We start from the raw sequence: 24,817 nt of genomic DNA, 5'->3' as shown, positions 1-24,817 counted from the left end.
CAATGCCTCTGTTTGCTTACATTGTAGTGGTCGAAATAAGTCCATGGCCAAGCCCAACAACAGTGGAGCAAAAACATGTTCTCTGCTCACAGTAGAAGGAAGGAGAATGAACATTTGCTATAACCTAAGGGATCCCACCTCCTTTAAAAGATTTCTGTGGGCCGCATCTCAATGACTTCCACTTATTTCTCATTGGCTATCCTTTTTGGCACAGGAGGTTCTGAAACTTCATTTTTTGGTTGAGTACACTGCTAACCCATTAAAATATAGGGGTTCCATGAATGAAGAGAAAAGAGAGAAGGTAAATTGGATGTTAGCATTCTTTGCTGCAAGAGAAGTTTCTCATTTATTCATTCATGGATTAAACAAGTATTTTTCAAAGTTTAACATGAGCCAGACCTTGTTTTAGATAATGTAATTTATATGAGCATGTTACATGGTGCAGGAGCCCAAGGAGGTGGGCTGGATAGGGATAAACATTCTTATTTGTCAGATGAGGAACCTTGAAGCCAGTGGGAGAGCAGTTGCTCTCAGGTGTACCTATGCTTTGTGAGCAATAGATTCAGCATGGAATCCCGGTCTTCTGTCCTTTTCTTTAATTCAGAAGCATTTGCTGAGTAGCTACTTGATGCTAGGCAAATGGAGGCTGAAGACCCCAGAATGGTCCCTTCCTCTAGGGAGGTTGGGTCCATGAGAAATGCAAGATCATTTCTGCAAAAGAATAATCTCAGGGAACCTGCTCTTCCATGTCCTCAAGACAGAGAAGATTCAGGGTGGACGTGAATGGGTGAGAGGTGGAAGTATGTCAGGTTAGAAATAAGAGTGTGTTGAGAAAAGGCTTTCAGATAGAGGAAACCACTTAACAAGGTTTAGAAATGTAAGATCCCTAAAGAAGTAATTATGAGCCAAACCTTGAAGGACTTTGAAAGCCATGCTGAGGAATTTGCATTTAATCCTGAGAGTTATGGGGAACAAGCCAGTGGCAAGTCCGCATTTCAGCTGTGATGTGCAGGATAGACTGGAGGGAGTATACGTACGGCCTGGGACACTAGTTCATGGGTCCCTCCAGGAGTATTGTGAATGAGACAAAAGTTTGAGCCAAAGAAATAGGAGTGAGAATGGATAGAAGGAGATTCCACAGTCATTTAGAATGGCCATTTGGACGTGAGAGCCAAGGAAGAGGAATTGCTCAGCCTAGCAGTTCTTAGTCCTGAGTGTGCTAAAAATACAGATTTTCAAGCCTTGGAAACTCTGATTTAGTAAGTGAGGGATGGAGCCAGACTTGGAGCCACAGTAAAGGGTGAACCCATTGGGCAGCTGCCTGTGTTACAAGTTTATAAGGACCCTAAAACATCATGAGAGCAAATTGGAAATCTGACTCCTTAGAACTGGTGAAGGTAAAGATAGACTCCCTCTGGATGAAGTAGGAAGGGCCCTCTAGAAGAAATAGTAAAAATATTCCCCACTAGCATCAACCTGTCTCTGCTCAATGTTTCCTACTTGCAAGGTTCACTGTGTAACCAGAGGCCCTACCAGCAACCTGGGAACAGCCAACTGCCAGGCAGCTTACATTCTGAAAGAAAGTAATGTATGGAGTGCTGTTTTCTAGAAAGGAGGGATTTACTGGTTATCTAAATTGAAAAACTCTTAACATAGCATCCAACAAGTTGTCTGTCTCAGAAGAAAAAATCACAAGATAAAACCCAAGGGGGATCCAGTGTGTAGTCTTCAATACAGCAGTCAGGGGATTCTTCACCGAGGAGGCTACATGAGCAAAGACCTGGAGGAGATGAAGGAGCAAATACAGGGCATTTTGGTCAGAGGGAAGAGTAAGTGCAAAGATCATGAGGTGGCATAGGGCCTGGAGTGTGCTAGAAACAATGAGGAGAGCGTCTCCAGGAGCACAGACAGTGGGATAGGGCAGGTGGTGATGACAGACAAGTAGAGCGTGGAAGGACTTGCGAGGTTCCTGTAGGACTTGGAGTTTTTACTCCGAGGGAGCAGAGGAGTGACAAAATCTGATTTATGGTTCCTCTCAAGCAACTCTTCTCCAAAGTAATTTTATTCATGTGATTAGGATGGATTAAGTTATGCTGTCGCAACAGTTTTGTGGTTAAACACATAAGTTTATTTCTCATTCACTCTCACATCCGGCGATGTGAGTCAGATGATGAGAATCTCGTGGAGGCTCTGCTCATCAGTCACCCCAAGACCCAGGCTGATGGCGGCTCCATCTTGACAAACACTTTTCAGTCACTCCCTTAGAGAAGGAACATGGCCAGTCATGCACTGGCTTTTATAGCTTCCACCCAGAAGTGATGGGACTTCTACTTAACATCTCATTGGCCAAAGCTAGGAACATGACCACACCAAACTTCAAATGGCAGGGACACGTACATGCTACTCATTGTCTGAAAGATGGGGTGCTAGATGTTTGTGAATAGCTCTAGCGACTACCGTAATCCAGTTTCTTGGAAACAGCCTTACAAATCTCCCTTTCATCAGAGAGTGCTGCGTGAGTAAGAGCTCCATTGGTACATATGTATGGGTTGTGTGTGTGTGTGTGTGTGTGTGTGTGTGAGTTTGAGATTGAGGGAGGTGGAGTTTATGGGAGGTCCTGTTTTCCTGGAAGAAAAGAATACTTAGACCCAGAGTTATAAACCTGCACCTCCTACAAAACTGTTTGATTCAAAACTTTAAAATGACCCTTTTTATGCTCTCGTCAAATCTTCAAAGCCCGCAAGGCCGAGTCTGATTTAAGTCTCAAGTTCAAGGTACGATGCTGTCTGTACTCTAGCAGCTCTGCAGGAAAGCCCTGCCCCCAAGCACAGGCCTCATGTCTGGGAAGTCCCCCTAAGGTGGGGGAGAAGGGGGAAGGCCTGCTTCCTACTTACTTTTTATCACACTGATATGTTCACCTGTTGTTCTTGCCCATCAGACTGGCCCCAGGTTTTCAGAATGAGACATCAGCAGCCCATTCATGTTATAGAAACACCCCTTAAGGTGTGAAAAGAAACATTTAAATTTCTATTTCTGCTGTATTAACCTAAGCCTTTCAAAATTTTGTTGTTTTTATTGTCGTACATTTTATAATAAGTAGAAAATAAAGTGGTACACTGAAGTAATTTGTAGGTAGGTAATGCACGTATTGGGGGATATATTCAAAACCTCATTGGGACTGAGTTGAATAATACTAAAAGTTTGGAGACTGCTAGGCTAGATCATGAGTCCTTTGAGGCTAAAGACAGTATGTGCTAATTTTTATTTCGCGTGCATACAGAAAGGTACACATATTTTAAGTATTACAGTATTGATTTATTTTCAGCTGTAATTGGTGCAAAAATTAGTAGCCAAACTGACAAACAAAAAACACTAGCAGCACCACAAAAGCCTCTTCACATCTCCTTCTCAGGCCTCACTTTCCCCTAGGTAACCACTCACCTGACTTCGCACAGCAGATATCAGCATTGCCTGTTTGTGTACTTCATACAAATGAAAGCCCATGTAGGTCTGTTTTCCTGGCTGCCTTCTTTCCCTCCGCAGAATGTTCGTGTGTGGCTGTAGTTCACGAGCTGCCAATGCTGTAAAGCACTGCATTGTGTGAATATACCACAATCTACATATTGTCTCTACTATTGATTAATATTTGGGTTGTTTCTCGTTTGGGATGATCACAAGTAATGCTACTGTGAACTTTCTTGTATGTGGCTTTTGAGGCACATGTGTAGGCATTTCTGTTGGCTAAAGGTCTAGGATTTGCTGGGTCACAGGGCTCGTGTATATGTAGCTTAGGTAGATAGCCAGAGAGTTTTCTTTTTTTTTTTTAATGTTTTTAAATGTTTATTTAATTAGAGAGAGAGACAGAGCATGAACAGGGGAGGGGTGGAAAGAGAGGGAGACACAGAATCGGAAGCAGGCTCCAGGCTCTGAGCTGTCAGCACAGAGCCCAACACGGGGCTTGAACTCACACGTCGCGAGATCATGACCTGAGCTGAAGTTGGTAGCCCAACTAACTGAGCCACCCAGGCACCCCGATAGCCAGAGAGTTTTCTAATGCAGTGGTACCTCTTCCTCGTTCTTGACATTAACATCCATTACAGAGTGTGCAGCAAATAATGCACGGAGAGGGAGGAAGCAGGGGGCCAGGGAAAGAAAAAGTGCATGTCAAAGACTGTCAGAATGTAGACATGTCGGTCACAGAGTCACAGCCATGGGCATGGCCCTGTGCAGGAGGATGTTATCAGGGAAGTAAATGATCACATCTAAGGTATTATGGACCAGTGGTCTGAATTAGAGCACTTCACAGCTGGAAGGAACTAGGGGTTAATAAAGAAAGGGGAGGTGCTTTTTCTAGGCAGGATTCCATGAAGGGCAGCTGGAATCACTGCAGGTCCAGGTGTGTCCTGGGTTCAGCAGGTCCAGAACTCAGTTTTCCCTGCTTACCCGGCCTTGGGCACTCCTGGAATCCTGACTGCTTCCATTCAGTCTGGGTTACAAAAGTGACAGTTGTTCATTTACAAATGAAGGTCCTACATTCACCATCTGGGCCCCTTCTTAGCTGAGCAGGGTATCAGGTGAACAAAATGAGGCTGCGCTTGGGAATCTGCCTTCAGAATGTAGGATTTTGACTCTGTTCTTATGTTGACAATTCACCTGGCTAGGTAGATCCTAGAGCAGCTGTTCCCAAGTGTGTCCCAAGAATCCACAGAAACAGAGCTTAGCATCCAGTAAATCTGGAAAAAACTAGTCACTTTCCTCCTTCCTCAGAAAATCTCAATGTATAGTAGCATTGAAGGCTCTGACAAGTCCTACTGCCAAAAAGAGAGAGAGAGAGAGAGAGAGAGAGAGAGAGAGAGTCTGCTTGACTGTGCTCAGTGTTCTCAAAGTTGGCCAAAGAATCCCTCCCTCTTAAATTCTTTTTCTATATCGCAGATAAATTCTGCAGAATACCACAAAACCATTTGAAAACATTAGTTTAAAAGAATATGTCTGCTCCACTTCCTAGTGTAGCGTTTTTCATACAGTACTTATTAGTATATACTATTGAAATAAACATAATGACTTGAGCTCACCATTACAAATAATTATAATGGGATAGAATAGAAAACGTCAGAGTGCATCCCATGTAATGCTGTTTTAAAAACTTGATTTTAATGACATTTATACATAAATGTTTATGTAAAGAGTCATGGCCAAGAATGTACATCTTCTTTTTCTTTAATGTTGATTTATTTTGAGAGAGAGAGAGAAAGAGCGCACGCATGAGGGAGGGGCAGAGAGAGAGGGAGCAAGAGAGAGTCCCAAGCAGGCTCTGTACTGACAGCACAGAGCCCCTGATGCAAGGCTTGTACTCAAGAACCATGAGATCATGACCTGAACTGAAATCAAGAGTCGGACACTTAACCGACTGAGCCACCCAGGTGCCCCTAGAATGTACATCTTATGTAGGTTGTAGTCAGAAAAGGAGGCTCAAAAGACCACATTGTTTCCTCAGCAGTCTGAACGAAACAGCCTGCAGGGTCCGCTTCCTGCTCCGTCACTGTCCTCATCCAGGGTTCAGATTCTTCTGTGCTCCCCTTGTGCCCTAATCTCCTTACACGCTGCAGTCTTTGGCACTGCATCCTGCCTCCTGTTCCTGGTTTATCAGTTTCTTCCTCTTCCTCTCTTCCTCTAAGGAATAGGCTTTTTTTGGTTTGCTAAAAACGACTTACTCACTATCTGGCTTTAGGAAAGTCACTTCAGCTCCCCAATCCTCAGTCTCCTCACTTGTAAAATGGTGGTAATAAATTTTCTCTCTTAGGACTGTTTGTAACGATGAAATGAAATAATCTGTGGGAAGCATCTGGAACATAAAAAGGACTGGAGAAATCCTTTCCCTTCCACCGGTCTCCCGACACCATACGCAATTTAAGGAAACCCTCTGAATATTTGTCTTCCTTTAGAAGCACTGTCATCAGTGACACCCTCGAAGCATTCCATGGCCGTGACTCCTGGGAAGATGGTTTCAGACCATCTAGTGATGATTCTTGTTTCCATCTTTCCAGCTTGGCTCCCAGATTCTGTCTACTGCTGACTCTGCCCTCTCCTCTACCTTCATGCCTATAGGCTCTTAAGAATCCTGAGATCCAAACGTTGGTCTACTTAGGGACAGGTCTCAAAGACATCTAGGCACCAGTTAAAGGTGACTCAACTATTAAATGTCACTCAGCTGTTAACAGAGCGACCCCTTCCCCCCCTCCCCCATTCCAGGACTGTGGACTCCCAGCCTAGCCTTCTCTCCAACAAGGAGCATGCAGACCCTTAGGTCCTGCCTCCACTGTGCCAGGGGACACAAACACTCTATGAATCCTTAGATCCTGCCTCGATTGTGACCTAGGGGATGCAAACACTGTATGCATCCAGAGCAGAGGGGTCGGTATCAGCCACTTACTTCCAGCGATCAAACACTGATTAGTTCTCAAGGGGGAAAAATGTCCATTGTGACAAACGTCCGAAGGCTCTTCTACCATATTTCCTTCCAAACCGTCCTGGGGTTCTGAGCCCAAGTAAGGTTAGGAGATGCCAGCGGAAAGACTTATCTTTCTGTGACTTTGCAAGGAAGAGCACAGTTTTGGCGACCCTCGATGGGCCGGCCCGGCCCTCTTCCCCCCCTTCCTCTCCTCCCCCTCCCTCTCCCTCTCTACTCCCTCCTTTGACTGCCCCGGCTCTGGGAGCACCCTCACACCTCGGAGGAGGAATCAAGACCACTTGCCAGGTCTTGCTGCTTTGCCGCCCGGCCTCAGCTCAGCGCGGGGCGGGCGGGACCCGTTCCTTTCTAGCACCTGGGCCCCTGCTCTTGGCGGCTGCGGCTGCCGGAGCCAAGGTCGGGGCTTTTATTGTGAAAGGAGCTCCTCCTCCCTAGCTTTCGGGGAAGTGGGGAGGCTGGGCTGGGACGCGCAGCAGGGACATCGCACACTCTGCAAAAGTCCCTAGCTGAACGCGGAGGCTCGCGGGTGCAGAAGGGCTCCTGCACCCCCAGACACGCAGCTTCCGCGTGCATTCTCCCGGAGCTCCTCTAACAACCCCACCTGCGGAGCATCCCCGAGCGCACTGCACACCCAGGAGTCGTGGCGCCACTTGGCTGCTGGGAAGCTGTGGACCTTCGGTCTGGGGAAACTCGCGTCTAGGGAAGCCTGGAGAGTCACGGAGCAAGTGGCGACCCCGGGGCGGTGGGATGAGCCGGCGAGCCAGCTGAGAGATCCCAGGAGCGGGTCCAGTCACTGTGGGCGCCATGGTAGGAAATCTCGAGAGGGAACGCTCGGGTGGGCGGATCGGGTGGGCACCCAGGCGGGTCGCCGCGGACAGTGCGCACAGCTCTGGGCGCTTGAAGGTGGAATTGTTCCGGAAGGTGGCTTGGGGGCTGCAGCGGCTCTTATTTCTGCACCTAGGACAAGGCGTGCAGGGGAGGGGGTGTTGCGGAGAGAGGGTGGGCAATTAGCTTTGCTGCTTTCCTAGGCGGGGATGACCATAATAAGGGAGCTTTCATTATGGACCCGCACACCCTGCCTGAACCTCAATCCTCGTAGAAATAGATTGACTCCGGTAAGGGTCCAGCTCCTGGCTCTATCTCCTGGACCGCAGGGCAGGTGTAGAAGTGCTGGTTGGTCTGGGATGTTATTCGGGAAGCTGAAGCACTTGTGAACCGTTCCTTTCCACTGGTAAAACTCACGGACACCAGCCCGCAGAAAAGACAGACCCTTTGAGGGTGAGACCCAGGCTGTTTGTGCAGCCTTAGGAAAGGGGCTTCCCTCTGGACTGGCTGCTTATTAGCTCTGCTTCGGGTTGGAAACGCCCAGCAGCTCCACCCGCCAGCTCCAGCTGATCACTGCCCTACCCTGGGGGAGAGGGAGAGGGGCAGGAGGCCAGATTGACCTTGAACTCTGAAGGCACCCACAGGGCTCTTCTATCTGCTTCTATGACCCACTCCCCCCTTCCCACTCTTAAACTCACAGAGATCAGATTAGAGCTTACTGGAGATACTTCTCGGGGAGCTTAGCTGTGGGCCTGGAGTTTAGAAGGGCACCTGGAGATTCTTCTGTAGGATGGAGGGTCTCTGAGGGAACAGCTCCCCTGATGCAAAGGTGTCGGAGAGTTGTGGGGACTAGCGACCAAGAGCTGGTCAATAGGAGGGTGCCCTTTCTCCAATGCTCATAGGTTTTTTTCTCAAGCTGCTAAAGAGAGAAATAATGGAATCTTAAGGTTGAAAAGGGGAAGTTGGGACACCTGGGTGGCTCAGGTGGTTAAGCATCCGATCTTGATTTCAGCTCAGGTCATGATCTCTTGGTTTGTAAGTTCAAGTCTCGCCATTGGGCTCCACACTGACAGTTTGTAGCTGGCTTGGGATTCTCTCTCTTTCCCTTTCTCTCTTCCCCTCACCAGCTCGTGTGTGCGCGTGCACTCTCTCTCTCTCTCAAAATAAATAAATAAACTTAAAGAAAAGAAAAAAGAAAAAGGGGAGTAATCGGAGGTACACGATGTGAAACTGAAAAGCATGGAGATTTTTTTACTATAAAATTCCATATTCAGGGGCAAGAATATTGCCAGAAGAGGGTAGGGGCCAAAGCCATCAACTCAGAAGGTTGTCACAAGTATGCAGGAGTCTCTTGATTTTAAAGGTGTGCGTGATAGCTTCTCAGGCTGCCTGCGATGGAGGTGGGGTGCACAGAGAAAGTACCCTCTGTCTGCTCTAGCAGCCTAAGGGTGCATCGATGTGTTTGCTCTACTGCCCGTGTGGGCTTCCAGTCGGTCCTTGTGAGCGTGCAGTCTCCTGGCTTCTTGTCTTTAGTTAGGAAGAGGACTTGAGTCAGAATTTCATTTGTGTCAGGGTCCACTTGCCAGAGAGATGGGTGGCCTGATAAAACAACCTCTGGCAGTAAAATGGCCTTGGAGATCTGAAGATTTTGTTTGCTTCAACCTCTGAATGAAGGGTCCTGTGGTCCAGAGGCTGGGGGCCCAAGGTATAGCCTGTCACTGACCAGAACAAGCATTGGAAGAGGTGGGGGGCTGATCCTTTGGAAACTTCAGTTTCTTCTTCTATAAAATGAGAGCTTGAACTAGACCTCCTTTGAGGTTCCATTTAGCTTCAAAAATGGATGGTACATGAATAATTTTGAGGTTGGACCCCAGTCTGGTGTTGACTTCTTAGCATGTACAATTATGATGGTGTGAGGAAGAAGTGGTTCTCAGCCCTGGCTCAGACTACTCCCCAGACCAAATCCAGACCAGACCCAGACCAAGGGATTTGTTTTTAAGGCTGTCCAGGTGACCCTAGTGTGCAGCCAAGACTGAGAAGCACACGGCTAGAAGGCTGAGGGAACAGGAAGTGCGCTTCCCCAGATATCCCTGAATCTGTAGAGCAGGAGTTCCTTGAGATAGTCCTAAATAGAAGTTGTCGGTGAACTTCATCTGCAAATGATATGTCTTCTGTGTCCCTCTTACAGGATCATTCCACAGAGAAACCTCTTGTAATTCATTAAAACTGAGATGTGAACTTCCCCAGCTTGTTTGAATATGGTAGCCTTTATCTAGTAATTCCTTGACACTGTCATATTACTGATTCAAGGCACATCAAATGAGAAACTCTGAGTTAGGAATATAAAGCTAAAAGTCTGGCGTCCTTAGATGTCTTTTTGCAGAAGTGAACACTGAGTGCGGGACCTGTGAGGGTACTTTTGATCATCCTGAAGGGGGTGTGGGGTTTCTGGCAGGGCTTGGTGTGTGTGTTTCCGAAGCTAAGATTGAGACAGACACCTGCCATCTTTCCTTACAATGATGGCAGGTACTTGGTGTGTGCTAAGACCCAGAACTCAGATGAAAAATATTGATAGAAGAAGTTAAGATTATTATTGCCAACTTTAAAAAATGTTTTCTTCCTGGGGCACTTGGGTGGCTCAGTCAGTTAAGTATCCAACTTTGGCTCAGGTCATGATCTCATGGTTCATGAGTTCAAGCCCTACGTCAGGCTCTGCTGACAGCTCAGAGCCTGGAGCTTGCTTCAGATTCTGTCTCCCTCTCTCTCTGCCCCTCTCCTGCTTACGCTCTCTCTCTCTCAAAAATAAACAAACATTAAAAAATTTTTTAATAAAAGATTGTAAAAAAACATTTTCTTCCTGATCATATATATGGCCATACTGCCAACTTCTATAGATGACTGTGGGTATCATTTTGGCATATTTCCTAATCTCTTTGAATATTATTATTATTTTTTAAATGTTTATTTTTGAGAGAGAGGCAGAGCATGAGCAGGGGGGCGGGGGGGACTGGGAAGACAGGGAGACACAGAATACAAAGCAGGTTCCAGGCTCTGAGTTGCCAGCACAGAGATGGGCTTGGGGCTCGAACTCACAGACCATGAGATAATGACTTGAGCTGAAGTTGGATGCTTAACTAACTGAGCTACCCAGGCACCCCTGAGTATTGTTTTAAAGAGCTGACATTATATCAACTAAAAACATGCAGTTTTATAGTTTGTTTCACTCCACTTTTTGTCAAAACATATTCCATTTCTGCATCTCCAAAAAATACTCATAGCCATGCTTGCAGTGCTCAGCACCGTGGTTTTGATAATCATCTCTCTGCTTGTGGACTTGAGGTTGTTCCCACCTTGGAGCTGTTTTCAGTGGCATGCAGCCAGCTTCTGATTATCCATGGAAATGGGGATCTGAGTGCCTGGCTAAGTGGAAATCAGACAAGCTCACAGGAACAAATTGTTTTAGTCTCTTTATAAAAGATTTTACTGCAGTTACCTTTGAGGGCCAGAGCATGGGTGTGGGAGACATTTCCTCTTGTCTGTCTTCACTCTGTACTGGGGGCATGGCATCAGACAGGCAGCCACAGAGGTAGAGGGTCCCAGGAGAACTCACACATGGGTCAGTTCTCTTCAAAAGAACCAAGAGCTGAAATTGCTGGTGGTTAAGACTTAGAGGGGAATCTCCAGGTGAAGGAACTGAGATCGTAGAAGAGATGTGACCTTCTCAACGTTACCCAGAGCTCATTATAGCCCAGTTCTCCTAGTTCTCTGTAGCTTCTTCATATACGAGGCATTTGGTGCAGCTTGGAGTAGCAAAGGAAAGGACACAGGGTTTAAAATCAGAATGAGGTTTGTGCCAGGCTAGGCTACCACATGGCTCTGAGCAAGGACTCCAGTGCTCTGAGCTTCAGGCCCCTCTATAGCATGGGGTTATAATAATGGACTGTTATAAGGATCAAATGGAATCAATGGAAGTGAAACGTTAGGTGCCCCAAAGGTGCTGTAAGAATGAGGGCTTTACAGAAGACCCACAACATAGTTTTCTTTTTGTCAGAACCTAAAAACAAATGGTAGGGAAGTCGCTGGTGCACTTTCATTCACCACCAGTCACAGAGGGGCTACTGGAACTCTAAGTACTGATCACCTGCAGACAGATTCTATTCTAAAGCAGTTTTCTTGCTCCTTTCTTCTCACCAGGAAGGAAATACCCAGCCTGCAGGAGATGTCTGCCCAGTTTGTGTGCCCTGGGCCTCCTTGCTGAACACTGGGTGAACATACAGTCCCCACTCAGCCACAGGCCCCTGAGGTCTAATGCTGGGGTGCTCTAGCCAGCCACCTGGCCCACGTTTCTCAGGCTCAGCTGAAGAAAAGAGGCGAAACTCGTTTTGGAATCTGAACTGGGAACCATGACATTCCAGCCTTTGGAGCCCATGGGGAATTTTATACCCTTTCTCTTGTGGCACCCCTGTAACCTGCTGCATAGGTGAGCCAGGCTCTGCACAGGACTGGCCAGGGAGCAGAGGGTTTTAAATAACCCAAGAAGAGGCTGATTCACAAAGTAGTGGGTTGGGAGTGGGGGTGGGGAATAGGCCTCACAAAGAAATGGGTTCCTTAGTTGTTTCAGGGGCCAGAGAAAGAAATGTGCTTCTGATGGGCCTCAAAGATGGTGACAGTCCCCTTGGAACAGACCTGGGAGGCCCAGCCCTCCCTCACCATCCAAGGCACCAGTGTAGATAACAGAGTGCATCGGGTTTCCACGAGGCCCAGGTATGTGAACAACCTGGGCTGTCTTTGCTTGGATCCCTTTTTGATGGGACTGTGGAGGTGTTTCCATCTGGGGGGCTGGGCTTGCTGTCCCCCATTGTCTGGATGTGTCTACACAAGTCTGCATCTGAAGGGCCATGTGTGAGGCTGGAACAATGGTTTGTGGGTGACCCCCAGCCTGCCCTTCTCTGTGTGGATCCCCAGCCCCAACACACACATACAGACACCTATTCTTCAAAGTGGCCTGGGATATGGCTGTATTCCCAAGGGCCCAGCTGGGTGGCCCTGGAACTGCTCACTGAGTGGAGGCTGGAAGGTGTTTTATGATAGCAGCTGGTGAACTCAGTGGTGAGTGGGTGTTAAGAGTGAAAGGGAGGGAGAAGGGGAAGTGGGAAACACTGCTCTCTAGGTCTTGACTGATTCTCAATGAACTTGTGTCTCTTTTAGGCAGAGCTTGAGTCTATCCCAGTGGCTTTGAAATTCCAGAGTGGCTCATCTAGAAGGCCACGAAAGGGGAATTCACAATCTTATGTTAAGTGTGTATTAGTGCTCTTTCTTTCTCTCTCTCTCTGCTGCAATGCTGTTCACCCATTCATTCAGAAAATATGCGCTGTAAGCCAGACATAGTGCTAGAGCAGAAAATACAAAGATGAGTAACAGAGACCCTGCCCCTGGGGAGTATGCAGTCTGGTGTTGCCATCTGTGTGCGCGCCTGTGTGGGTATGTGTGTAAGGCAGAGCAGGTGGTAAGTTCAGGGAGAGGGAGGCACGAAGAAACGTTTCTGTCCTGTGAGCTAAATGCTCTGGTGAGGAAGGGCGCTTCCGAGGACTGAGGAGGCATGGGGCATGTCTAAGGATGGCCTGGCTTTTGTCAACTGAAGAAAAGAGAAGCCACGATTATCTATTTGGATAGCTAAAAAGCAAAATGCCCTGACTATATCAAGTGCTGACCAGGGCGCGCAGTAACGCTCATACATTACAGGTAGAAATGTACGGTGATTGAACCACACTGGGAAACAGTGTGTCAGTTTCCTGTCAAGTTACACATATGCTCCCCACAGAACCCAGCAACCCTATTCCTATGTATTTACCCCAGAAGAATGAAAAACAGCTGGATCCAAATGTGTATAGTAGCTTTATACATAATTACCCCAAACTAGACACAAATCAAATGTCCTCAACTGTAGACTGGACCAACAGGGTGAGGTCCAGCCATACCACGCAATAGAGACAACAGTCTCCGGCTGCACACAACACTGGGATGAGTCTCAAAGGCACTTTGGTGAGCGGAAGAAACCAATTTCAAAAGGCCACCTACTGTGCGATTCCATTTATCTGACATTCTGGGCAGGGCGTAGGTAACAGGTGGTGGTTGCCAGGAGTTGGGGATGGAGAGGCTGTGACTCCAAACGCAGGGCACAAGGGAGGCTTTTGGAGTGATGGAGCTGTTGTCTCCTGATTGTGGTGGTGGTTCTACACATGCGTGTGAAAACTCCTAGAACTGTCCGCAGAGACTGTAGTTGTACTGTAAGTTAAAATACTAGAACAACCAGAAGGCAAGGCAGCCTAGCAGAAGGAACAGCATGTGCAAAGCTCTGGAGGCAGAAGTGAGCTGTCAAAAGTTGGGTGGAAGTGAGTTAGGGGGAACCTCCTGGAAATAGGGCTGGAAGCAGAGTTTGGCTCTCGGGCATGGGTGGATTTGTGTTAATATCCGGAGGGCAGTGAGGGCAATGGAAGTTTGGGCATGGGGGGGTGGGATGTGTTTGTATTTTAGAGAGCAGTTTCAGAGGGAGAGGAGGCTGCAGGGAGTGGAGGGGAGCATCTGGGAAAGGAAGGTGATCTGGACAGACATGAGGGAGGATGGACCCTGTGACTGGCTGGGAGGAGCAGCTGAGAGGGGATATATTTGGGTGGGAGAGCCGCTAGTCCTTGGTAACCTCAGATAGGGAGCCCAGACAGGTCAGGAGTGATTTGTTTCCTATTCAGGCATATAGCTATACAGACCCCTTGTCTGCCTTCCTTCTCTCTCTTCGTCTTCATTTTTATTTATCTTCTAATGCCCTTTAACTAGTCACACTTAGAAGTAATCATGATGTAGAAGTAACTTATTTAAAAATGATACTAATCATTTTAATTCTATAAAACAGATTATTATGTTATATTGTTAAGAGCCACAGTGAAGTGTTGGACATTCCTCCCTTAATCTAAATTGGTTCTGCCCTTATAATCATCAATGTTGGATAGGGGTAGTCGCAAGAATAAATGAGCATGGTGTTGGTTATATTGTCCCCCGCCACCTTGCCTGTAGCTCCTCCATCTCTCCATCCCCAGCTTTCCCTCCTGCCACAGGCTTGACTTTGGGTTTCTACTAAGTGGCCGCAGGAAGGGGCTATGTCACATGCTGTTTACTTGTGGGCAGTTTTTGTTTGGCTTTCGAGGGTGTTTGCTTGCAATGAGCAAACAGCCTCTTCCAGAGCCATCTGGAGAATTCAAATGCTTTCATTTTGGCTCAGGCAGCAGGTCCACGGCTCCATGTATAAAAGCCAAGTCAGGTAGGGATTCTTTCAGAAATGTTACCAGCCAGAGAACTGGTGGAAGACACCAGAGGGGAGAGGCTAGAAGAGAGAAAGGGAGAGAAAAAGAGAAGAGTCAGAGCTGGGATGTGTGGATGTAAGATGAGGGGACTGAGGCTCAGAGACAAGAAGGACTGGCCCCTTGGAGGAGCAGGCTGCAGCTTCTCACAGCCTATGATCCTGGCGCTCAGGGGACACGTGGCGCCGGGGCTGTACCAGGCACAGTGTCCTGGGCTGGTTTCAGCAGCTTGTTGCTCTCTGGCAGAGCAGTGACGTTTTCCACTGGCCTGGCTGGCAAAGGCTCACTGACACTGACTCTCCGCGCTTCACATGTCTGGCGTCAGCCCCGTGCTCCTGCTGTGGTGGTAGTGGCGGGGGGACAGGGGTTAACAGCAGAAGAAACTTGGCGATCCAGTGGCTGGCCTGGCCTCTGTCCAGACTGGTTTTGCACTAGTGCTGTGCATTCACCCCCAATGCGTCAGGCGCTGGCGAATTGTCTTGACAATTCTGTCCCTTGTATCTCATTTTCCATATTTCCTGGAAGGAGATTATCCATGTGAATCTACTCCTTGATATACGTAAATGAGCAGCATATACCCCCTTCAATAGTTTCTACAATCCAGCTAAGTACTTAGTTGGGTAGTGTTGTCTAGGGCCATCTTCCCGTCTGGACTATAAACTGAGGGCAAAGATTTAAATTTTTTAAAAAATTGCTTTAGTACTTTTAAATGCTTGGTGTCATCCTGAGGTGGGAAGAGAAGACCCAAATATAGTCATATCCAATATAGTAAATATCAGAGAGTCATAATTTCAAAAAGCATGGCACCAAGCATGGCACGCTTCACTCTTTTCCCCAAAGGAGATGAGTGAACTCCAGCCCCAAGGATAACGTGATAACTGATGGCCACCCAGAAGGAAGGAAGCAGGGGAGGGAGGTAAGGGAGGGAGGGGCAAAAGGCTCAAGCTGTGCCCAGGCTGGGATGGGGCTCTGGGTTGTGCTGTCTGGGACGCACCGGAGGTGGAGGCTGCAGGCAGTGTGAGGGCTCCAGGCTGGGATGGCTAGTGAATGGGCCATTTGGATGTCCATCCCTGTGCTCTGAGGAAGGTGGGCAGGACACACAAGCTTCTTTCTCTAGGACAGAGTGGCTCTGTTGTCTGTCCATACAGAGGCTCAGTGTGTACCTCCTGGGGGAACTGGACCCCAGCTCAGGGACTGGCTGGCGGCAGCAGTGGCCTCCTAGACAGTGTGAGCACTCACTCCCGGCCTCCCTGTACACCAGCCACTGTCTGCAGGGCCCCGGGCCCAGGCAGCTCAAACAGTCAGTTGCCTGGGTTCTGTCTCACCCTCCTCCCCCAACTACCCTCACTTCTGGCACTCTAGAGATCCTATTGCAACGACAAAGATGCTATTGTATTCCTTTTTTTCTCCCCCCAGAACATTCTCTCTTGAAACGCTAGTTAAAATCCCTTCATTTCCCGTTGGGGTGGGGGTGTAGATGGCTGACTGGGCAATGCCACTCTGTTTAGTCACTGCACTGAGAGTGAGGAAAGGCTCCTGGCTCTTTGCCCACATGCACTCAGCTCCCCTGCAGTGCCACTCACTCCCAGGGTGAATGGGTTTAAACTGTAATTGTTGTAATAGCTTACTTACTTGGTACAGTTTTAAAGCATGAAGGGTTCAAAGGGTGCTGGAGGCCGAGGCGGCTCCAGCAGGTCCAGGGGTCCCTGAAGGATGGACGGTGTCGGCGAGAGAGAGAGAGTGAGAGAGTCCTGAGATTCTTTCTGATCACCAGGCAGGCATCTCTATCCTGTCGGTTTTGGTGTCTTTATTTATAGGTTAAATGATAACATGACATCAGAAAAAGGAATTTTTACAATGGATAACTCTTTGTGATAAGATGTTTTGGAAAGTGTACAGAAGCAGGTTTTACAGAAATATTCCTGCAGAACTATTCCAATTATAGTGAGGTTAAGTAAATCTTATAACTAAAGATTTAGCAGGGTATTCTTAGTAAAAGACAGGATACATATTTGTTCTAAGTTAATAACACTAAAGTTAGGTCATAGGTTAAGTGTATAGATGGGCTAAGAGTCATTCTGTCTGGCTCTCAGATGAATGTTTTTGAGTTGGTTCATAAGTTGTTTGTGGAAACCTATTTGATGCTGAATGTGTGAACACCATGGAGGCCCTAAATATGTCGGCCTGTGTTTGTGGGTAATGCTTTAGCTACTCTTATCTATTCTCATCCCAGCCACCTGTAAGGGAGGGTGTTTGCAGAAAGTAGGCCTTGGGGAAGGGACTGCCATACATCACCAGTTAGGAGAAGGTGTAAGTATTAATAAGTTCTGCCCTTATCTGTACCTTAACTCTAAATTAGGCTCTTTGTCTCGGGGCCAGGCTCAATTGTAATTCTTGTGTTCTTAACCCCCTAAGTCTTGGATCTGCAAGGCCCATAGGAAGAGCCTTTTGACAATCATCCATAGAGCTTTCATCTAAAATCTCTCTTGCAAAGGCAGGAATATGCTTTTTCTTATGAGGTATCTGTGTTCAGAATATTGGTCTGATATGGAATATTGTGAGGCCTGGTCAATACCAGCACAACATGAGCCAGTAGTAGCAGAAGGAGATACCAGTTTTCATTTCTCATGGCAGGAGCTGTGCAAACACTGCCATTTCCTTGCTGTGACTGCCATCCAGAGAGGCTGGTGCAGCTCCTGGCAAAAGGGTGCTTTTTCCCCCTCAAATTTTATTTATTTATTTATTTTTTAATGTTTTATTTATTTGTGAGAGAGAGACAGCGTGAGCAGGGGAGGGTCAGAGAGAGAAGGAGACACAGAATCTGAAACAGGCTCCAGGCTGTGAGCTGGCTGTCAGCACAGAGCCCAATGCGGGGCTTGAACCCACGAACTGTGAGATCATGACCTGAGACGAAGTTGGACACTTAACCAACTGAGCCACCAGACGCCCCCTCAAATTTTATTTAAATTCTAGTTAGTTAACATATACTGCAATATTGGTTTCAGGAGTAGAAATCAGTGATTCATCACTTACATGCAACACCAATTAATGTGTTAATAAAGAAGAACATGTGTTACTATACCATAAATTTATTTTTTAGGTTTAAAATACATACATACATAAAATAAATAAATACATAATACATAAATACATAAAATACATAAAAGAAAGTACATACTGAAACTTTATTTCAGTATGTAATGTATTCAGTACAATGTATTCAATATAATTGATTGTCTTTGGGACCCTATGTCTTTTATTTTATACATTTTTAAAAAAAATCATCCTGAGAAGAATCCATCACTTCACTTGGTGACTAGAACAGTCTTTGGTACTAAAAGGATTCAGAACTCCTGCTTCTGTGTAGGCATCCATCTGTGTGATCTGATCTTGGGAGCATGTCAAAGGTCCCCTTTGCTTAAAAGTATCTTCCCTCAGCCTCTTCTCCAGGATCATATAAAAAAATAGTTTTCAACAAACTTCTTGTGTTTACTGGGCACTCTGCTGGGTGTCCAAATATAATTTCCTTTCAATACTAATAACATATATTTGCATTGGGCTTTATGGCTTTCTTATGTATTATCTCATTGAATCCTTAACCCCTCAACTGTTAAGGCTGGTGTTATTAAACCCATTTTAGAGATCAGTAATAGAATAACTTAGCACTGATGCTGAGTGATGGCCAGTTCACAAACACAAATACGAAGGACTTGAAGGTGGGCCCTTCAACCACCAATGTGATGCTCTTTCCAAGCAATTAGGCTGAAAATTTTCACAACTTAGATGTAGCTCTTTCACCTTGATACCTAGTCTTTGGAAATTTTCTGTTAAAAGTAAATATCCTTGGAAATTAGTTTGTTGTGGAGAGCGTCATCCTGAGGATCAGGGTCCCAGGTGTATCGTCTTCAGATCTAGGAGAGGGAAGGGCAAGGGGCTGGAGGTGGAGCCCTGGAGGTGGGCAGGGTGTGGATTTGGGAAGCCCTGGGAGCAGGACCGCCTTGAGGAATGGTGTGTGGGGGCAGGAGACACAGGTGGTGGGGTGTGTCGGAGCAGGCGTCGTGGATATGGAGGCCAGTGCTGAGGGAAGGAGTCCCGGCAGTGAGGGGGAGCCCTTAAGCCCAACTCAACTCTCCTTGTGTGTTTAGATTGAGGAGCCCCCAAAACATGTGGGGCCAAGCCCCCGGTGTCTAGGCAGCATCTCCATGAGGACACAGGGAATCTCTGTTTCTGGACCGAGAGCACAGGTGATGGACAAGCAAAGCATTACTTTGTATCGTGAGTCTTGCTCCTGTTCTGGAGCACTGAGAGAGGCCTCGTGGCTGCACCAGGCACTTTCCATTGCCTCTTGTCCTTGCCTATGGCTTTCTGCCTAGTTTGTGAACCGCAGGAAGGCAGCAGCTTCCCTGCGGCACCCAGTGCAGATGCAGAGGACTGCTCAGTAAGTGTTTTAATTTGCCAGTAGCCTCCCATTCTTATATGTAAGTCTTACCAGAGCTGACCAATATAAATTCCGGAGATGATGGAAATCCTCTATTCTGGGCGGCCCATCATGGGAGCCTCTACCTGCAATTGGCTATCGAGTACCTGAAATGTGGCTAGTGTGCCCAGGAATGAAGATTTCAAATGTTAATTCATTTAAATGTAAACAGTCAAGTGTGATCAGTGGCTCTTATATTGGTTGTATACTGGACCAAAAAGTAGAAACTGATGTGCACACAGAACCCAGGCTGTTGGCACAGTGAATGAAGTAAGCTGGTTACTGGGGAAAAATATCAATCTACATTTTGGTCTCTCAGGCTTTATTGAGCCAAGGTCAGAGAAGTGTTTGTCTTCTATGGAAGACAATAAGGCTAGTGAAATCCCAAAGGCAAATGTCTCTCCTCGTCGTGTTAGGAGACAATAGGGAGTGGTGGGGCCTGCTACAAACTGTAGAGGGCATATTGTTGAGAGTGAGCTGTACTCTACTCCAGCCGTCCGAGAACATGCGCCCAAGGGAAGCCCGAAATCTGAATTTTTTATGTGAAATATCCTGGGTTTTAAACATTGGCTTTGAATTTATTGAAAATAGTTCAGACCAGGCAAAACACATCTGTAGGCCAGATTTTGCCCATGATCCCAGTTTGCAAACTCTCCTCTAGGCCTTATCCTGAAGAAGTCCATTTGACCTGCTGTAACAGGGATGGATTTAAGACAAGAGTGAGGTGGGGTCTTGCCTTAGCATCTTCATTGGCTCAGTTTCCCCTGTGGTCATGGGTTTGTTCAGAGAGGGGAGAAGTGTGTTTGGAAGACAGACTTCCCCTCACTCCCCACCTTTCTCCCTGCCCATTCTCTGGGGTTGTGTCCTGTCCTCTGGGCAGCCATGGAGTAGAATACTCCGGAAGGCTGGATGGGACAGCCCAGAGAGAAACTTGATGGATGTTTTTAAGCAAGAAACCCCTACTCCTTTCCCACCCTAGCCCCACTCCTGAGCCTGAGAGCCAAATATATGGCAGTTAATACAAGGGCAGCCAGAGAAAATTTCTAACAAATGACAGGGTCTCCAAAATTCCGTCTGGCCTGTGGTGTTCCCACACTGGTGCTCTTGTGAGCTGGAACAAAATGGTAATTCAGTTATGGATACAGAGAGGGCTCCTGGGGCCAGCAGGACTGCTAAAGCCCCAACGTATAATCAATGTAGAGAACAAGGGCGAGCAGGGAGGGGGAGGTAAAGGACATAGGTTTAACTCCCTCTCAACTCCGGAGCAGGCAGAGGCTTTGACGCCTACCTATAGGGCATGTGTTCTCTGTGCAGACTCCAGGAGTCCTGCCATGGAGGTAACCCCGTGGGTGTTGCTAGAAAATGACAATCATAGAAATAGTAAGAAAACAAACACTGATCGAACATAACTATAGATCAGGCTTTGTTTTGAATGATTTGCTCATGTAACTCTTGTGGTGCTTAGTGCAGTGTTTTTATTTTTATGAAGTCACATTCTTTTCCCACCAGAATGTCACCGTCATAAGGGTGGTGACTTTTATCTGTTTTCTTCATGACCTGTCTCTTCTGCCTGGAGGAGTACTTGGCTCAGGAGTACCTGCTAAAATGAGCTAACGAATAGTCCTCCTTACCAAGGAGGGACTCTTCTTATTGCCATTGTACAGATGAGGACATTGAGGCCCAAGCTGACATAGCAATGACACAGTGGGGCTGGAGACAACATCCAGGCAGCCTGTCTCTGAGCCCACGTGTTATGAATGGGCTGGTGATGCCAGGCAAGACTGGTAAGCTGTTGCCTCCCTCTGGGCTCAGAGAGGACACTTGTCAAACAACTTGGGGGCTTGAGAAAGGTGCTGGTGAGCAGATTTGTCCTGGGGGCTAGTCTTGCAGTCAGGGGTTGAGTGGGGTTCTCAGGGACCTTTTGGAGGTGGGCTACTCAGTGCCTTTCTTAGCCTATGCCTATGGGCTGGGACCATCCCTACTGAGCCTGAGGCTTGTGGAGTCCCTGGAGAATGTGCACAAACCCCGAGAGATTGTTTGTCTTTCTGATGACAGATAGGTCACTCTGTCCCTGGAGCAGAGATCTGGCGGCTGCATCTGTTACCACCCTACGTAGAACCACACATTCCATGCTTCCTTCAAATGCTGAGCAGTGAGTCAGAGCTGAGGTTAGAACTTGGGCTGGAGTCCTGTCTCCTCGGGGGCAGGGCTGAGGGCCCCTGTGATGGGCAGCTCCATGAGCCAGGGTTCCTTGCTTGGGACAGGAGGCATAGTTTTCCTTTTTGTCTACCCTCCGGCCTCTGAGATCCATACCTTGGGTGACCCCTGCAACCACCTATGAGAGGGTCACAGGAATGTAGTTTTGTGTGTGGTCCATGGAGGTGTTTCAGATTGAGAAACAACATAATTTCCCAAAAATAATGTTTTTCCCTTACACTTGTCCATGGGCTGCTCTGACCCTCACCACACAGACCCTCTCCATCTGAACCTCATGTGACACTGCCCAGGGTAACTCCTCCCCCTCCTCCCCACTGACATTTACTGAGCATCTACTAGGAGCCTGAAATCCTAGTATGCATTTGACATTTGTCTCATTGAATTTGCCTAACTGCCCTGTAAGGCTGTGTCTGAGATTGGCTTCTCCCCAAAGCAGACCTTGAGACAAAGATTCCAGTGTAAGTAATTTATCTGAAAGATGTCACTATAAGACAGCAGCAAGTGGGGCTGAGGGGGTGGGGAATGGAAAGTGAGACCAGGAAGGCAGCTGGTGCCGCATGCTGGAAGGAGCAGGTTACCGCTGTGGGCTGGAGCTCATTCCCACTGGGGACTTCAGGGGAACTATGTAGCACATGCCTCAGAGTTGTCCTACCTGTGGGATGAAGCAGATGGAAACTTTACCCACCAGTTCCTGTCTGTCACCAGTGGAGGGCTGATCCTGGAGGGTATTAACTTCCCAGCAGGCATATTCCAGCATCCAAAGCAAGCCTGAAGGCAGAGAGTCAAAGCCGCTTGTGGGAGGGGTTATGGGCAGGGCATGAATAGCACCCACCAAAGTAGGTGTGTCTGTTTCCCCCAATTTACAGGTGAGGAAATGGCAAGTTTTGTATTAGCAGATCACTACCAGGTTATTTTTTAAGAGAAAGGAAAGGAAGAGAAGTGAAGAGAAGGGAGAGAGAAAACATGAGTCATTCTATCGCTTAAGAGTATCATTTCATGAAGTTGTTATTTCAGTTACACACACACACACACACACACACACACACACACACACATTGGGTCACATTGTCAAATGTATTCCTGTGCATATTGGTAAAAAAAAGTTTGAAAGCCAGTGGGTAGATGACATAGCTGTGGCAGTCAGGACCTGGTAAGAAGCAAAGAAAGAAGGTGAGTAACTTGCCCAGGGTCACACAGCATGCAGGCAGTATTGTTGGGATAATAGCCTCTGTGCTGAACTGCTGTGCTGTTATTGACCACTTCTGAGGTCCTTCCCGTGGTCCTGGCCATCCCCTGGTTGTTCATCTCTATGGGAGGATGCGGGCTGTGAGCACAATTCTGTAGAAGGAATATCTGGAAGAACTCAAAATGTAAGGGGTCTCTGCCCAAGAGTTGGTTGGATGAGGGACCAGCTGTGGACTTTCCTGGGGACCTGAACCCCAGAATGAGAAGAGGCTGGAAGAGAAGAGGTAGGGGTGAGGGTGGGGAGGGGCAGTGCCAGCAGGGCAGGCATGCTCAGAACCAGCCCTCCTGAAAGAGGTAATGGCATCTAGAGGTTGGATGTGTAGGCAGTTCTTCAGCCCAGTTTGTCCGTTGTCGTGGTTCACTCTTTACAGGATAATAATAATGGCAGCTCCCATCTTTTGAAGAGTTGCTGTGTTCCTATAACTTCTTTATGTGTTTTAGACACAATAACTCATGAAACACCAGCATTAATCCTGGGAGGTAGGGGCCATTGTTTCTGCCATTGTTATAGAAACAAGGGAAGAGTAGGACACCTGCCCTGGGCATCTCCCCCAGCTGGGCCCTAGGGCTGATGTGACATGCCTGGCTCTATAGGGTGGGTCCCACTGATGGCTCTTCCTCTCTACTGGTTCACTACCCCCCTCCCCGGACTTTTGTGCTAACCTGGGGATTGCTGGTGCCAATTCACCTAATACCAGCTCTCTGGTCATGACTGGCTCTGATTTGGTCTCTGTGGCCATTGATGATGCCCAGATTTGCGGGAGGGAGGATGCTACCCATCAGTGTCAGCTTTCTTAGGACATGCACTAAGGGAAAAACCTCTGGTGTCTCTTCCGGTCCTGACTGCCACAACTATGTCATTTAGCCCGTTGGCTTTCAAACTTTTCTTTTACTGATGTGCTGAGCAATATATTTTGCCTTGCAACTCCATATGTGTGTACGCATGTAACTCAAAGATTTTATGAAATGGTACTTGTAAGGTTTTTTAGGTAAATAAAAAGACTCCAAGGCAAAATGGTCCGCAGAAAGAGTTCATTATATGCACCCTTGGGCGAGGTTCCACGACTCAAGAAAAGGGAGTCGGAGAAGTCACGGCATGGTTGGGTGGTGGTGGGATTTTATAGCCTGTTAGTGGGGGTTCAGATAACAGGGGAAGTCTCTTGACTGTAAAGTCCCGGGTTGGAAGGTTTAAATCTCTGTTTCCCACCGATGTGTTAACAGTCACCAATGTAGTGGCGGGAAGGTCAGCCATCTTAAGAAGGTCAGTCATCCCAAGAAGTGGCGGGAAGGTCAGCCATCCTAAGAAGGTCTGCCATTCTGTGGCGTCTCTGCCCCACCTCTCAGCCGGCCCAACAGTACTTATCCCTATGAGATACACTAACTCATGTTTTCTTTCTCTCTTTTCTCTTTAATTCCTTTCCTTAAAAACAAAATCTGATAGTGACCCAGACACTACATGGGTTTCAACCTGCAAGGTGACTGTCTGATGGAACTCCTCCCTCACTTTAATACAGCTGTCCCCTCCTTCTTGAGCTTGGTTTAGTTTCCCAGGAATGAGGCCAGTTTTGGAGACAATGTGCCTGCACCGTTGTTGCATTTTCAAATCACTGTGCCACCTTACTGACATCTACTCTGCGTTCTGGACTGAGCTGGTGCACGCTGATACTTCTCCACAGGACAGTGCCCTCCACCCCTGGAAACCCCTGGGTGAAGGCACTCAGGAGCCCTTGACCTGGACCAGCTGTCAGGGCCAAAGCCATCTCCCTACTGTTTCATCTGGGGTTAGGGTAGGAGGCTGTCTTTTGAGTCTTCCAAGCTGCCTCCACCAACTGCCCACCCGGATGCCGACCCTCAGATTCCCAAAGTGGGCATGCTGGACGTGGCCTTCTTAGAACCCGTGCTGCCCAGGGACTTCTGCAGTGGGAAGACATCTTCAGGGAGGCCATATGGCTGATCTCTGCGGCAGACAGGGTGGAGATTTTATTAGCTTCCTCTTGCTCCTGTCTCAAATGACAACAAACTTGGTGACTTAACACAGCATCCTTTTGTTCTCTTCCAGTTCTGGTCAGAAGTCTGAAATCCATGGCACAGGGCTAACATCAGGGTGTCAGGAGGGCTGCTTCCTTCTGGAGGCTCTAGGGGAGAAGCCTCTTCAAGCTTCTGGTAGCCACGTCAGTTTTTGGTTTGTGGCCCCTTCCTCTACCTTCAGATAGTATCACTCCTACCTGCTTCCCT

The 24,817-nt window shown here is 47.5% G+C and overlaps 1 protein-coding gene across 9 annotated transcripts in view; it reads left to right on the top strand.

The window, feature by feature from the left end:
* The first annotated feature begins 3,552 nt into the window (after nt 1–3,552).
* Nucleotides 3,553–24,817, top strand: part of GASK1A (golgi associated kinase 1A) — a 91,661-nt gene continuing 70,396 nt past the window's right edge. For 8 of the 9 annotated variants that reach the window (XR_005531353.1, XR_005531354.1, XR_005531352.1 and 5 more), the window contains exon 1: nt 6,978–7,273. Coding sequence is in view for 2 of the 9 variants with exons in the window: in XM_039249829.1 (XP_039105760.1) it covers nt 7,271–7,273 (3 nt within the window). In the remaining 7 variants the exon portion in view is untranslated. Of the gene's footprint in view, nt 3,601–6,977; nt 7,274–24,817 lie in introns of those variants that run through there. The other variant, XR_005531358.1, reaches the window with a different exon arrangement.

The sequence above is a fragment of the Hyaena hyaena genome, unplaced genomic scaffold, assembly GCF_003009895.1.
Source record: "Hyaena hyaena isolate Hyena2069 unplaced genomic scaffold, ASM300989v1 scaffold_350, whole genome shotgun sequence".
Taxonomy (NCBI): domain Eukaryota; kingdom Metazoa; phylum Chordata; class Mammalia; order Carnivora; family Hyaenidae; genus Hyaena; species Hyaena hyaena.
Note: the sequence above shows the minus strand (reverse complement) of the source record. Positions and strands in the feature narration are given on the sequence as shown.